Below are 15,400 nucleotides of genomic sequence, written 5' to 3'. Positions count from 1 at the left end.
TTAAGTCCATTTTGGAATAATTCTTTAAATTACACGTTCAGTGGGTCGTTCCTGGCCAGAGTCGGGGTCTGATTCAGAATGTGCGTTATACCTTTTAATGATGTTAAGCTTCTGTAATGTTGATGCTGTTTTCCGGGTCAAAGCCTCACGTATCGTACGTATTTAGGCCTACCACAAGTGAATACAGAGCGTCAACTCCATGGAGTCGTCAGGCTCTGACCATAAACAGTACACCACAGACATTTACCTTTCTGCTCCATGTTGAAACTACGTATAATATTTTAAGACCGAACAGTATGTCACAAATTAAGAATACGGTGTTGTCTCCTAATAACAACGAGGCTGGAAACCTATATAGACCGTTTTTATTACGAACGCAGCCATCAGTACAGCTTGAATATTTACCTCTAAAATGATGAAAATACTGTAGTTCAGGTACAAGAACCAAAATTCCTACCGGACATATGTAGAGCACATCTTCCTACCGTTGTGCGCATGCAGCTCTTCATTTACAGGAAATGCCTTTTTGTAAGAGGCTCATGTGAAGCACTGACGGAAGAATGCAAAGGCCGGGGTGCGTGTAATTGACTTACATCAAACAAAACATTTGCGGAAACTTCTGAAGGTTTAAGTAAGGCCAAGCTCTATAATCATTATTATAGTAATAAAGAAATATCATGTAAAAACCCGTAAAGGTCGTAACCAATGTCCTTGCCACGTACTCTTATTCATTTAGGTTTGTCTTCCTTTGTATGCATATATAACTACAAACTGATATTATGGGATATTATGCTGGGGTGGTATATCCTTGCAGACTACACACCTTCTGCACCACAAATCATCAAACCATTTACTTGTAATGTACATGTACGTGTATTACAAATGACACATGCACCGTACACAGTATGCGAGTTTATACCGTTCTCCTACATGTATTTCTCGTGCAATTTTTAAATAAAAATTAAATAAATCCTTTTATACATTATGTGTTGTATTGATTTTGTTTGGTTTTGTTTGAATGCAAACATTGAAATTTGTCTGTTAAACAGGAAGTATTAGCCCGTGCAATAATTCCACTTTTAACCTGCGCAATAATTCTGACAAACTGCAAACTGCTCGCACACGTTTGCACACTCACGACGAGAATGTCATGAATTACGGCATCAGTGATTGCAAATGCTTCAGCCATGCATTAAATCATCCTCTGCATTTTCTTTGGCTTTTGATCATTTTGCTTTGCAATCTATTCGCGTTTAACGCCTTGCCCCGTGGTGTTTCATATACACCGTTGACCAACGGCAACAACCCTTGGCAAGTAACTGACGACCTGCATGTCTGCGCCATTATCAACTCACTGGACCATTCCTACGCCATACTGTTAGTTGCCAAGTAATCTGCAACGAAAACCAGCTAAATAGTATGCGAACATTGTCCACCGTTTATTGTACTAAAAGACTTGAGATGATTACAAGCCGTGGGATCTCAGATCTCAGATCTCAGAATTATATGGATTGAATCTGAGATCTGTTTCATTCTTCCTACAGTTTAGGTTTTCAAAAAAAAAAAAAAATGTATATATATATATATATATATATATATATATATATATATATATATATATATATATATATATATATATATATATATATATATATATATACAGCTATGCATGCGCTGTGAGGAGTATGGAAAGAAATCTAAAAAAAAAAAACGCCGACTCACAACTGTGTAAAACTGATTTCATTTATTTTTTTCAAATTATTTTAAGAGATTTAAATGAGTTAAGATCCTTGCAATCCATGATGGGCTTTTTGAACCACATAGCTGGCGTAACTCTGGCGTCACAAATTTATTTATTTATTTATTTGATTGGTGTTTTACGCCGTACTCAAGAATATTTCACTTATACGACGGCGGCCAGCATTATGGTGGATGGAAACCAGGCACAGCCCGGGGAAAACCTACGACCATCCGCAGGTCGCTAACAGACCTTCGGACTTACGGCCGTCACAAACCAACTGGCGTCACAAATAGATTCCCCACTCTTATCACACATGTTAATGTGGAAATAGCTCTTACTATATACCCGTAAATAAAATATTACTTCTACAGATAATGTTCAGAAAAATATCACCTGTAGGTGAATACAGAAAAAAATACATGTGACGTCAGAGTAGCCAAGCAGCCATTGGTAGTACTGACCATAAAAAGGCCACATAAGAATTAAAACATTTTAATGCATTTTATTTGAAAGAGTGTAAAATATGTGTGAATGTAGTTTACTCTTAGATATAGTTTTCAGTGCAAATCTGGTGATGCTTCCCGGTACTTCAGTTTGTTCAGGTTTTTTTTTTTACCCGAAAATCTAATGTTTAGTCAAAGAATTTGACTCTCCGGCTGTACGTGGGAATGTCTGCCAACAACCTGCGGCAGACATTAAAATAAATAAATCAATTATATAAAATCGGTTCTGTTATGATCGAGGTGCTGTTATGATCGAGGTAGGCATACGAAGCATTCAGTTACGTGTAGGCCTAATGTTTCACACCGCTGAAACATGTCATTCATATAAAATTTTTTAGAATTAGGGATATAGACCGAAAAATCCATCGAATGGAAAAAAAATGCCTTAAAAGGATATGTGTGACACAATTTTATCTGCCAATCCCAAAGCTCTGCACAATGTCACATTGTAAGCCAACTGTTTGGCACACCTTGAAAGATTCGCCCTTAGACCTATAATGCATGTAGGCCTACATACGTCAACAATCTGAACTCCTTACTTCACCATACACAGAATATACAGTACAACTGATTGGTGTATCGTGATGCGTCTGAAGAGTACACAGGACGACTAGAAATATGACCAAAATGGCGTATATTCCCCAAAAGAAAAAGCATGCAGTCTAATTGGTCAGTCCTAATCGACATACTCTGATAGGCCTGTTCTGTTGAGTTCACGTGTAAAGGCTTCCTCAGTGGCTCAGTGGGCCTAGTCCTATGTAGGCCTACATCCCATCCTTAATTCTTCGACCTAATACAGAAATTAGGTTAACAAGCTGGATTGATTAATTTGTTTATTTTTATTTACTGGTGCCGATATTTATTCTTTATGGGATGTACATTTTTTTATTTATTTATTTATTTATTTATTTATTTTGTTCATTTTTTATTATTGGCTTTCTACTTATTCATTATTTTTTTTAGTCCTATTTATTTCTTGAAAAAATAACTAGGTTTGTCGTTTTATGTGGTGAGGCCTTTATGAGAGAACACTTTAGCCATACAGACCTATGTACATATAACCTGTAGACATGTAGACCTGTCAAGACTCTACGCTACATGCACAGTAGACCTCGTTAAACTGGTAACGTAATCCTCACATCATCGTGATCTGAAAGCTAGGTGGGACAAGAACGGTCTACTTTATTCTGTATTTTAATTTCCTTGGAATTTTTTGGAATTGCTACGAAAGTATTTAGCTGGCGTATTGTAAGTATAGATCTACATTTTAAAAAAAACCCAATAGGCCTACTGCACGAAAAATCCAAGGGACACCTGTCGATAGTTGTCTCCCTTAAGACGAATCTCCATAGCAATTTTTGTAAACATTCAAAATGGCTGCCGAAGCGTGACTTCGGTTGGACAGGGGAACATTTGTCAATACAGACTGAGACATACTGTTGATTTCCCGCTGAAAACATGCCCTGAATGTGAAATCACAGACTCCCTTTCCATGTGGGCTCTCCTTGTAAGAAGAACCTGGGCTGAAGAGTGGGTTTTTGGAGGGTTTTTTTTTGACAGCTAGAGGAACCGCTTTTCGCAATGTCCCGTAGCGTTGCATGGCGTCGAGCGATCAGCGACGCTGCCAGCTGGCGTCAGGATCAAGCGTTAAACGCCACAATGTACATCCTCAGACAAACTGGACCCACAGGATTCCTGCTGAAAGAGGAAGGGGAGACGAAAAAGTTTAAGGTTATTGACATCACTTTCGATTTCATGTGTAGAATAGTGAAAGTTGTAAACGTGTTGTTGTTGTAGCAGAATAAACAGTTTTCCATCCCGTTTTACATTATCATGCTCTCGTAGATGCATTAAATTGTATGTATGGTAATAAATGGGATTACATCAAGTCGTATCCGTGCAATCTCGTACCCTGTACAAGTTGTACCCAGCCTAGCCTGCTACAGTTAACAGGATAATTGAATTGTACCCAGTTTTCATTTAATATGCAGACTGCACGTTTCTGCAAATTAATGTAATTATTTAATTTATTTTTTTGATTGTTGTGTTACATTGTACTCAAATATATTTCACTTAATTGTAACCAGAATCAGGTTTTTGTTTAATTGATGATTTATACTGTAAAACATATTTTGCTTATACGAAGAAGGAAACTGGACAGAGCATGGGAAACGCATGAAACAACCCTGTCCCTTTTACACAGTTGTATAATTTACTGATAAGCATTTATGGTGGTAATTTGATGACTTGCTGCCATGCATCCTCCTGTGTGCCTTAATTTGTACAGCATATATATTATCAATACAACAATTCAAGTGAAAGTTCAAACTAACAGGTAACTGAGGTACTCACATATAGACATCATGCAATAGTTTGTGATTCAGGTGTGATGATAAAAGTAACAAAAAGTGCCCCCCTCCCTCCATCTATTCACAGAGAAATCATTTATATTTCTTATTCTGACTGACCATACATCTCATACATTTCTGAGTGTTTGTGATTTTAATTCTAAATAGTCTTAACTATTAATGTCACAGATATGAATGTTGAAAACGCATCAGTTTACTTTCATTTTACCTGTTCTGTTCATACAACAGGTCTATCTTGGAGACCCCCACAAATGTAGCTGCTCTGTGTTTGGTAAAGAGAAGGATGTGTGCAAGCACATCTGCTGGCTTTTACTGAAGAAATACAGAGTCCCACGACATGATCCAGGTACTTTATGACAGCTGTATGTCTGATATATTGATCTTAATTGTACGTTAAGCAAGAAGCAGTTAATTTAAGTGAAGGTGTATATTTATATTTATTGGTGTTTTACGCCGTATTCAAGAATATTCCACTGCAACAAACATGACTAACCACCAAAGCCTGACAGGTGTGCTAAGTTAGTCGTTAACTAATCACCCTTCTGTACTGTATAGTTGAAGCAAAGACTTGGAAAAACTCCCATACAACCTAACATACAATACTAATAAACAGTATAATACATGTATTTTTTATCAACACCGTAATATTCTGTCTCTGTAGATGTGTGGATGCTCATGTATTGTTTATATAATTTAATTGCATATTGCTGTCATTGTGATATTTTGATTCTGACATGTTAAGTTTATTTTTTTCAGTGTCCTGGCAGTTAGGGCTTGTGGAAAGGGAGATAAATGCTGTGTTACGTGGTCAGATGGCTCCTGATGCCACCAGGGCACGCCAGCGTCACACACCTGTTCACAAAAAACTGATCACCAATGCCGCTGATGGACGAACAGTGCTTGAACAGAAGGAAATATCTGAGGAAGACGTGTGTCCAATTTGTCAAGAAGAGCTGTTGGAGAAGAAGCTGCCAGTGACATTTTGCAAGTAAGTCAGATTTGTAGTTTATATCTCACTCTGTTCATAATATCCATATCAAATGTATTACAGATATACATTTTGATTATCTTCACCTTACATACCTCGGTATCAGCATGGTACACGATTTGAAAACAGATTTCATTCAGTCGCGTAGAACATACCTTGTGTCTTTCCCACATCATTGCAAACTGTTGACTACCTCTCTTTGCATAATTCCATCCTAATTTCGTATTTTGTATACTTTCTTAGTTCTTTGGTGGTTTGTGTTATTTTGTGGGAATCGTTCGTGCAATTGTTGAGCTGCAGCATCTATTTTTGGTTGATGGCTGATATACATATACAAATGTCTCTTGTTTTGAAGCATAGATTTTGTTGTTTTTCTAGGTTTGGTTGTGGAAACAGTATCCACATCAAGTGTATGAAGTCTCCTTTGTGTTGTTTTCCAGGTTTGGTTGTGGAAACAGTATCCACATCAAGTGTATGAAGTCTGGCTTGTGTTGTTTTCCAGATTTGGTGGTGGAAACAGTATCCACATCAAGTGTATGAAGTCTCGCTTGTGTTGTTTGCTAGGTTTGGTTGTGGAAACAGTATCCACATCAAGTGTATGAAGTCTTGCTTGTGTTGTTTTCTAGGTTTGGTTGTGGAAACAGTATCCACATCAAGTGTATGAAGTCTCCCTTGTGTTGTTTTCTAGGATTGGTGGTGGAAGCAGTATCCACATCAAGTGTATGAAGTCTCGGTTGTGTTGTTTTCTAGTTTTGGCTGTGGAAACAGTATCCACATCAAGTGTATGAAGTCTCCCTTGTGTTGTTTTCTAGGCTTGGTTGTAGAAAGAGTATGCAAATCAAGTGTATGAAGTCTCCCTTGTGTTGCTTTCTAGGTTTGGCAGTGGAAACAGTATCCACATCAAATGTATGAAGTCTCCCTTGTGTTGTTTTCTAGGTTTGATTGTGTAAACAGTATCCACATCAAGTGTATGAAGTCTCGGTTGTGTTGTTTTCCAGGTTTGGTTGTGGAAACAGCATCCACATCAAGTGTATGAAGTCTCCCTTGTGTTGTTTTCTAGGATTGGTTGTGGAAACAGTATCCACATCAAGTGTATGAAGTCTCGGTTGTGTTGTTTTCCAGGTTTGGCTGTGGAAACAGTATCCACATCAAGTGTATGAAGGTTTGGGCCGAGCACCAAAAATCACAAGGGGAGACAACCATAAAATGTCCATTGTGTCGGGAAGACTTTGGTCCTTTTGAGCTGCTGCGCCAGGAAGGACGTAATGCGGACCAAACTGGGCGGGGCACGGGAAGCCACACCCACCTAGATAGACATTTAGGGACGACATGCAGGGCGTGTCACATGAACCCTATCATCGGCAAATGTTACAGGTACTGTAGCAAGTGATCTGAAGTTTAATACTGTGAAAAGTCTTAAATGTGGCACAAAAAATGTATTTTTAAAAAAAATTAATGACACAAAATTTTTTGGGGGGTTCTGAACCTTTCACTTTTTGGTAGGATACATGTATCATCCTACCTATCAAACACACTTTGACATGTTTCTAAGATTAACAGAATTCTCACAATCAGAAAAAAGGGACAACTTACAGTTGTGGACAAATTTTACGCCATTTATAGTACTTCATATGAAGAATGAAGTAATTGTAAAATAAGCAGTATTTATTCTGGCCAGGTATTCATACATATATACAGTAATCAAGATAAGATATGTATCAAATGATTCACCTTTCACTGCATGACCAAAGATTTAAACCATACAAATATGAGGGAAATTCAAAAATATTAATAAAATAAGAAAATGTTAATAATCAAGGTAGGAAGTGTTAATGGGACAGTTTTTAAGAGCTGGATTAGTAGTTAACTCATCAGATATATTTAGCTTAATATATTAAAAGAATGACCATACGCTTTGTATTGGTCTACTTGCAGGTGTTGTGTATGTGCAGATTACCACCTGTGTCAGGCCTGTTTTAACACCCCCATCCACACTGATCACGCCTTTCAGTTCAGACAGGTTAGTATCCGCAGAACCCATATTTTTTATTGTGTACATGCTTGTGAGAAGAGAAAACCAATATTTTAAACCAACGGCTGCTTTTCTTATGTCTACATTGTACTGTAGTATTGACGTATACGTACTTGTATTTCTTGGCATGATCAGTGGAGTGCCTCCATGGCCAAGGTGGTTAGCACACCTACGCAGCTCATTGATCCAGGAGCCTCTCACCAATTCAAGGCCAGCTCAAGCTGGCTTCCTCTCCGGCCATACGTGGGAAGGTCTGACAGCAACCTGTGATTTCCTCCCACCATAATGCTGACCGCCTGTTAAAGTGTAATTATATGTCAGTTACTAGTAATCAACCCAGTAAAAAGTAACCCAGTGACGTCATTTGTTGCCATAAGTCAGTGATGGGCTACATCAAATGCTCTTGCATGACATCACACCAAGCAAAATTGGAAATGGCAGAAAACTTTTGTTGCGGTATCTTCCCAAACCAACAACGGCTTTTAATACAATGCGTTTTTTCTACAATTTATAAGAAAGCCATTCCCAATAGCTCGACCCTTGTCATTTAACCTTACCTTTAAGACAAACATGTCTTAACACTAAAGTAGCTCTTTAAATATAAAAATTTCCTGAGTAGGACATTAAGCACCTATGAATAAATACAAGCAAACTTATCACCTGATCCGTTTGCTGACGATGAAAACTGGGAATCCCCAGTGTGACTTCAACCACCAGAGCAGTAGTGTGTTGTTCATATTCTCAGTTGTATTGTGATGTGTTTTGGAGGCTCTTTTAAGGCCTATATTCCATAAATATGTGCAGATTATGGGTATTAAAAAGTTATAATCATTAAGACCAGGGCCACTGTCACAAATTTTTGTGAATTCATGTTTTGTAATTTGTCTTTTAAATCATCTTATGCCACTAATAAGATAGCACCAATAGAAATTCGATTTTGTGGAACCAAGACGAACCATCATGATTGCAGTCTAAACCATGGACATGCTTGTGTCTTCCCAGAAACGCAATCAAAGATGGCGTCCAGCACAGCGAACTCTGGGTTTTTCCCTACCAGAGGCAGTAATGAATGATCTACTGAACAGGGAAATATCAGAGAATGACTATGACTTGTTGTTACAGCTTGACAGGTACGTGATCTGGATTCTGTGTGAGGTTACATGAACTCCATTCATGGCTCACCCTAAACCTTGAAATTTTCCCGATGTTTTCAAGATCTTAAAAACTTGATTTTTCAATATTAAATGTCGTATTGCACTATTTTCTACATGTATTGATAAATAAGCCGCCAAAACACAGGCATTGGAAGGTTTGTACAATACTGTCTCTAAAACTGAAACTTTGAAAGTCATTATGTGCTTTAAATTCTTTGAGAGATACTTTTCTGTCATGGGTGCATGGGGACCCTGTGACAGTTTACTTTTTGCTCTCATTATTGAAATTGACATTGTGTGCGTTTTTAGCCAGGGTGAGGCTGGTCTGAGGAGTGTGCCTGAGGAAGCTCTGGAGTTATTCCCCTTGGAGCGGGTGCGTGAGAGCAGCCAGTGCCTGGCCCCCGGGGTACAGTGTAGGATGTGTCTGAGGGGATACCAGGTGGGGCAGTACCTGAGGAAGCTGCCCTGTAAACACAAGGTATTAACATAAAACATGCATGCTGCAATCATAAATCCATGTTGGTGTACTCGGGATTACCTTGACAAGCTGCCAGATGTAGTCACTGACTCCTTTCCTTGTGGAAGGTGGTGTTATTCCTACACCTGACTAGCTACTGACCAGTGGGGTCACAGACTTGAATCCAGCTGCCTCTGCAATGGGGAACTTGTAAACTCCTTCCCTCCAGTATCAAGACGGTCCAACGCTCTGAACTCATTTGTTCTTTTCCCCATTACGTCACAATTATCAGTGAACGTATGCTCATAAAACATATATGAAGTACACGCACAATGCAACATCATAGAAGAAAGTGATGTTCCACTGTCATTTGGACCCTCTGTGTAGCTCGCCCTCTAGTCTCCCATTGTAGGTCAAAAGGTCAGCAATTTTCAGTGGTTTACTTTTGGTACTCTGCTTTCCTCCACCCATAAACCTGACTGCTGTCATACATACATGAATGAAAGATTCCTGATTACTGACAGTCCACATGGTTGATATAAAGATTCCTGATTACTGACGGTGCACATGCTTGATATAAAGATTCCTGATTACTGACAGTGCACATGCTTGATATAAAGATTCCTGATTACTGACAGTGCGCATGCTTGAAGTAAAGATTCCTGATTACTGACAGTGCGCATGCTTGAAGTAAAGATTCCTGATTACTGACAGTGCACACCCTTGAAGTAAAGATTCCTGATTACTGACAGTGCACATGCTTGAAGCAAAGATTCCTGATTACTGACAGTGCACATGCTTGAAGTAAAGATTCCTGATTTACTGACAGTGCACACGCTTGAAGTAAAGATTCCTGATTACTGACAGTGCACATGCTTTAAGTAAAGATTCCTGATTAGTGACAGCACACACGCTTGATATAAAGATTCCTGATTACTGACAGTGCACATGCTTGATATAAAGATTCCTGATTACTGACAGTGCACATGCTTGAAGTAAAGATTCCTGATTACTGACAGTGCACACCCTTGAAGTAAAGATTCCTGATTACTGACAGTGCACATGCTTGAAGTAAAGATTCCTGATTACTGACAGTGCACATGCTTGAAGTAAAGATTCCTGATTACTGACAGTGCACACGCTTGAAGTAAAGATTCCTGATTACTGACAGTGCACATGCTTGATATAAAGATTCCTGATTACTGACAGTGCACATGCTTGAAGTAAAGATTCCTGATTACTGACAGTGCACACCCTTGATATAAAGATTCCTGATTACTGACAGTGCACATGCTTGATATAAAGATTCCTGATTACTGACAGTGCACATGCTTGATATAAAGATTCCTGATTACTGACAGTGCACACCCTTGATATAAAGATTCCTGATTACTGACAGTGCACATGCTTGAAGCAAAGATTCCTGATTACTGACAGTGCACACACTTGAAGCAAAGATTCCTGATTACTGACAGTGCACACCCTTGAAGTAAAGATTCCTGATTACTGACAGTGCACACGCTTGATATAAAGATTCCTGATTTACTGACAGTGCACATGCTTGATATAAAGATTCCTGATTACTAACAGTGCACATGCTTGATATAAAGATTCCTGATTACTGACAGTGCGCATGCTTGAAGTAAAGATTGCTGATTACTGACAGTGCGCATGCTTGAAGTAAAGATTCCTGATTACTGACAGTGCACATGCTTGAAGCAAAGATTCCTGATTACTGACAGTGCACACCCTTGAAGTAAAGATTCCTGATTACTGACAGTGCACACCCTTGATATAAAGATTCCTGATTACTGACAGTGCACATGCTTGAAGCAAAGATTCCTGATTACTGACAGTGCACACACTTGAAGCAAAGATTCCTGATTATTGACAGTGCGCATGCTTGAAGTAAAGATTCCTGATTACTGACAGTGCACACCCTTGATATAAAGATTCCTGATTACTGACAGTGCACATGCTTGAAGCAAAGATTCCTGATTACTGACAGTGCACACACTTGAAGCAAAGATTCCTGATTACTGACAGTGCACACCCTTGAAGTAAAGATTCCTGATTACTGACAGTGCACACGCTTGATATAAAGATTCCTGATTTACTGACAGTGCACATGCTTGATATAAAGATTCCTGATTACTAACAGTGCACATGCTTGATATAAAGATTCCTGATTACTGACAGTGCGCATGCTTGAAGTAAAGATTCCTGATTACTGACAGTGCGCATGCTTGAAGTAAAGATTCCTGATTACTGACAGTGCACATGCTTGATATAAAGATTCCTGATTACTGACAGTGCACAAGCTTGAAGTAAAGATTCCTGATTACTGACAGTCCACATGCTTGATATAAAGATTGCTGATTACTGACAGTCCACATGCTTGATATAAAGATTCCTGATTTACTGACAGTGCACATGCTTGAAGTAAAGATTCCTGATTACTGACAGTGCACATGCTTGATATAAAGATTCCTGATTACTGACAGTGCACATGCTTGATGTAAAGATTCCTGATTTACTGACAGTCTGCATGCTTGAAGTAAAGACTCTTTTAACAGATATATCAACACAAAAAAAGTTACACAGTATAGTTTCTGCAGCCTATGTCCACAGCATGTAGTTTCCTCAGCCTGTAAATCTTACCACTGTCATATTAGTGAGATACTCTTGTGGCCCAAGTTAAATGTTGGTAGCAACCTATGGATGGTCATGGGTTTCCCTCGGGCCCTGCACAGTTTCCTCCAACCATGATGCTGGTCACCGTTATATATAGTTGTAAGTGAAATGTTCTTGAGTATGGCACAAAGCACCAATTAAATAAATGAATAAATCTTGGTAGCTCTAATGAGCAGCCTATATGCACTTGATTCCACACAAAAAATGTATCACTCTAAATAAATTTTATACTTTGGACTGATCACTTCCCTGCATGGGGATTATTTATTATCTGTTGTGTTTTTTATTCCCTGTGGTCAGTTTCACCGTGACTGTATAGACCCCTGGCTACTTCACTCTCATGTCACCTGTCCAGTTGATGGTCAAGTGGTTTGGACTCCGAGTGACCAGCACTCAGAAACTGGAGAAATGCCCAGCACCCATGGTCAACTAAACAGGCGGTAAGCTGACCATAGATAAAATAAATAAATAAATAAATTTATCATATACCTATGGCTGGTACCCAGGTGATGCAGAGGCGTCCTGTATTTTGCCGTATAGAATGGTTTGTGTATGTATCCTTTGAAAACAAGGACTAATTTCAATGTTTACATTTAAAGCACCTCTACCAGGGGAATCCCTGAACTAACATCGGAATTTGGTGAGATGTAACTACAACAACAACATTAAATTGTAAAGACACATTTAATGAAATATTCTTGAGTATGGCGTAGAACACCAATCTAATAAATGAATAGAGAAACATTTGAGCTGAAGAAATTGTGCTCATTTATAGATGAACTTAGCATGTTGTTGATGCAGGGTCTCTAGTTGTAGCAAGTCGGTCTACTGATCGATGAAAAACCGTGTGCGTTTTGACCACTTATTATGCAAAAATAAAGGTATATGTTAAATAGATTATCATAAAAGTGCAGGTTCTGCGATGTTGTATCAGCTCTCGTTGTCTCGGGTCAGCCTGTTCCATCACCCTTGCTATTTGAGCTCTGCTGATACGACAGGCCGATACATCATCTGGGTTCACACTTTGTTATGATACGTCATCTCGGATCCCACACTGCTATGATACATCACTCTCGGATCCCACACTGTTGTGATACATCATCACGGATCACACACTGTTATGATACATCTTCACAGATCACACACTGTTATGATACATCATCACAAATCACACACTGTTGTGATACATCATCTCGGATCCCACACTGTTATGATACATCTTCACAGATCACACACTGTTATGATACATCTTCACAGATCACACACTGTTATGATACATCATCACGAATCACACACTGTTGTGATACATCATCGCGAATCACACACTGTTATGATACATCTTCACAGATCGCACACTGTTATGATGCATCATCGTAGATCACACACTGTTATGACACATCATCACGAATCACACACTGTTGTGATACATCATCACGGATCACAGAGTGTTATGATACATCATCACGAATCGCACACTATTGTGATACATCATCACGAATCGCACGCTATTGTGATACATCATCACAGATCGCACACCGCTGTGATAATCTCTATAAATATGCCAACAGAATATATGCCATGGAGCTACATGTTCCTGTACCTACAGTAAAAGTATAACACAAAGTAATCCTTAATACTAGAGTTGAAATATTGGGAACAGTAAATAATTACTAATTTTGTCATACCTGAAGTTGCAGGTGTATGTAATTGTTGGTCAGGTTGGCCCAGCCTTTGATGATCTTTGAATAGAATTTGTCATTATGGCTTTCATTTCTTATATTATCTCTTTCCTACATGTAAACTTTCAGGGAGGGTTCTGTTCACTCTGATCCAGGCCACCTGGAGATCCCAGGGGTGGGGCTGGCCAGGCTCCACTCATTAGGCAGCAGGGTTAGGGGTCCTGCTTCACCCTCACAGAGTGAGCCATCAAGCCACAGGCCACGCCCCACCATACCCAACTACAGGGATGGGGAAGTGCCAACAGGACTGTCAGGAATACTGTTTGGCCTGAATGGAACAGCCCTCACAGGAAATTCTGGGTATGACAGAGCTAGGCGACAGAGGCATGAAGTAGGCAGGATGAAATGCCCATGTTATATATTCTACATAGCTTAACGAGCAATATTTAACGTACGAAAGGAAAAGTAACTGTATCATTTATGATATGCCTCCTTTTATGTGAACATATGACTTTTAAATTTCAAGCACATCCTTTCAAATATGACATATATCAGTTTTCATTTTAGCATCACACTTGGATAAAACATTTCCTGTGAATAGGCCCACAAACATGTTTGTCATAAAGAGTCTTACAGAGGCAGTTTCTGAATCATTGTGTCTGTAGGCAGGAAAGGGGATCATACACACATGTACACGTAGTTAAGCCCAGATATGCTGAATTGACACAGACGAATGCAGTTTCATAGAATGTGTAGAATTTGATAAATCGCACCATCTGAGCACGTCTGATGAAATAGAGTATATTTTCATTTGTCTTGTCCATCATATTCTCTTGAGTTCCGATACTGAACTGTGCGATTAGGGGTTTACATGTGCTTGTAGGAATTTTGTGTATTTTATATCATTTTATGTATTATTGTTTGCTGTGTAAACACCAGCTTATCTGCACCTTTGCATATGTCACTTGATACTTTTTGTGGGGGCCTCCGTGGCTCAGTCGGTTAGCGCGTTAGCGCAGCGTAATGACCCAAGAGCCTCTCACCAATGCGGCCGCTGTGAGTTCAAGTCCAGCTCATGCTGGCTTCCTCTCCGGCCGTAAGTGGGAAGGTCTACCAGCAACCTGTGGATGGTCGTGGGTTTCCCCCACCATAATGCTGGCCGCCGTCGTATAAGTGAAATATTCTTGAGTACGGCGTAAAACATCAGTCAAATAAATAAATAAATAAATAAATGATACTTTTTGTAATTTTAGGCCATCAGGGGAGATAACAACATCTTCCAGAAATCACGAGTCAGACAGCATTTTAGGCAACAGGCTGCTGGCTAGAGCTCGGATACGCAGGAAGCGGATCAGTCAACAGTTGGCTAACATTCCCTCTGAGCGGATACATGTGGATCCCGTGGCACCATCAATCCCGGCTCCTCACGGATTGGATGGCATCTCAGCGGGCTTCTCCACCAGTCAATGTGCTGGTGCACAAGGCCCTCGGGTGGCAGGCAGGCCTCCGAAAGCACAGACAACTCCTGATGGTAAGTGTATTAGGGCATTCCTAATGTTACAGGTGTTAGCTGTGTAAGACTCGGCGAAGTTTAGAGACGTCTTAGGCCAGTGCATTGGTTAATTTTTAGATTATAGCTTATTGAGTTATACATAACAGGTCAATAGATTCATTAATGATTAAGGTTGATTGTTTTAATCCAGTTCCAGTTGGTTGTGCACCATCGGGATCAGGTTTATACAGTCAGATACTTGGTGGTAAACAAACCATCTGCGCTTAGTTC

The 15,400-nt window shown here is 39.4% G+C and overlaps 1 protein-coding gene across 1 annotated transcript; it reads left to right on the top strand.

Annotated features, from left to right (window-relative positions):
- The first annotated feature begins 3,652 nt into the window (after positions 1 to 3,652).
- On the top strand, positions 3,653 to 15,195 carry LOC135478213 (E3 ubiquitin-protein ligase ZSWIM2-like). Its single transcript, XM_064758485.1, has 10 exons — positions 3,653 to 3,975; positions 4,842 to 4,959; positions 5,370 to 5,601; positions 6,724 to 6,975; positions 7,537 to 7,621; positions 8,636 to 8,763; positions 9,097 to 9,265; positions 12,239 to 12,378; positions 13,747 to 13,977; positions 14,871 to 15,195. Exons 1-10 carry the CDS (start codon positions 3,826 to 3,828, stop codon positions 15,193 to 15,195), a joined length of 1,830 nt encoding a protein of 609 aa, XP_064614555.1. The 5' UTR covers positions 3,653 to 3,825.
- The last annotated feature ends 205 nt before the right edge of the window (positions 15,196 to 15,400 follow it).

This window comes from Liolophura sinensis, chromosome 11, assembly GCF_032854445.1.
Source record: "Liolophura sinensis isolate JHLJ2023 chromosome 11, CUHK_Ljap_v2, whole genome shotgun sequence".
NCBI lineage: Eukaryota > Metazoa > Mollusca > Polyplacophora > Chitonida > Chitonidae > Liolophura > Liolophura sinensis.
Note: the sequence above shows the minus strand (reverse complement) of the source record. Positions and strands in the feature narration are given on the sequence as shown.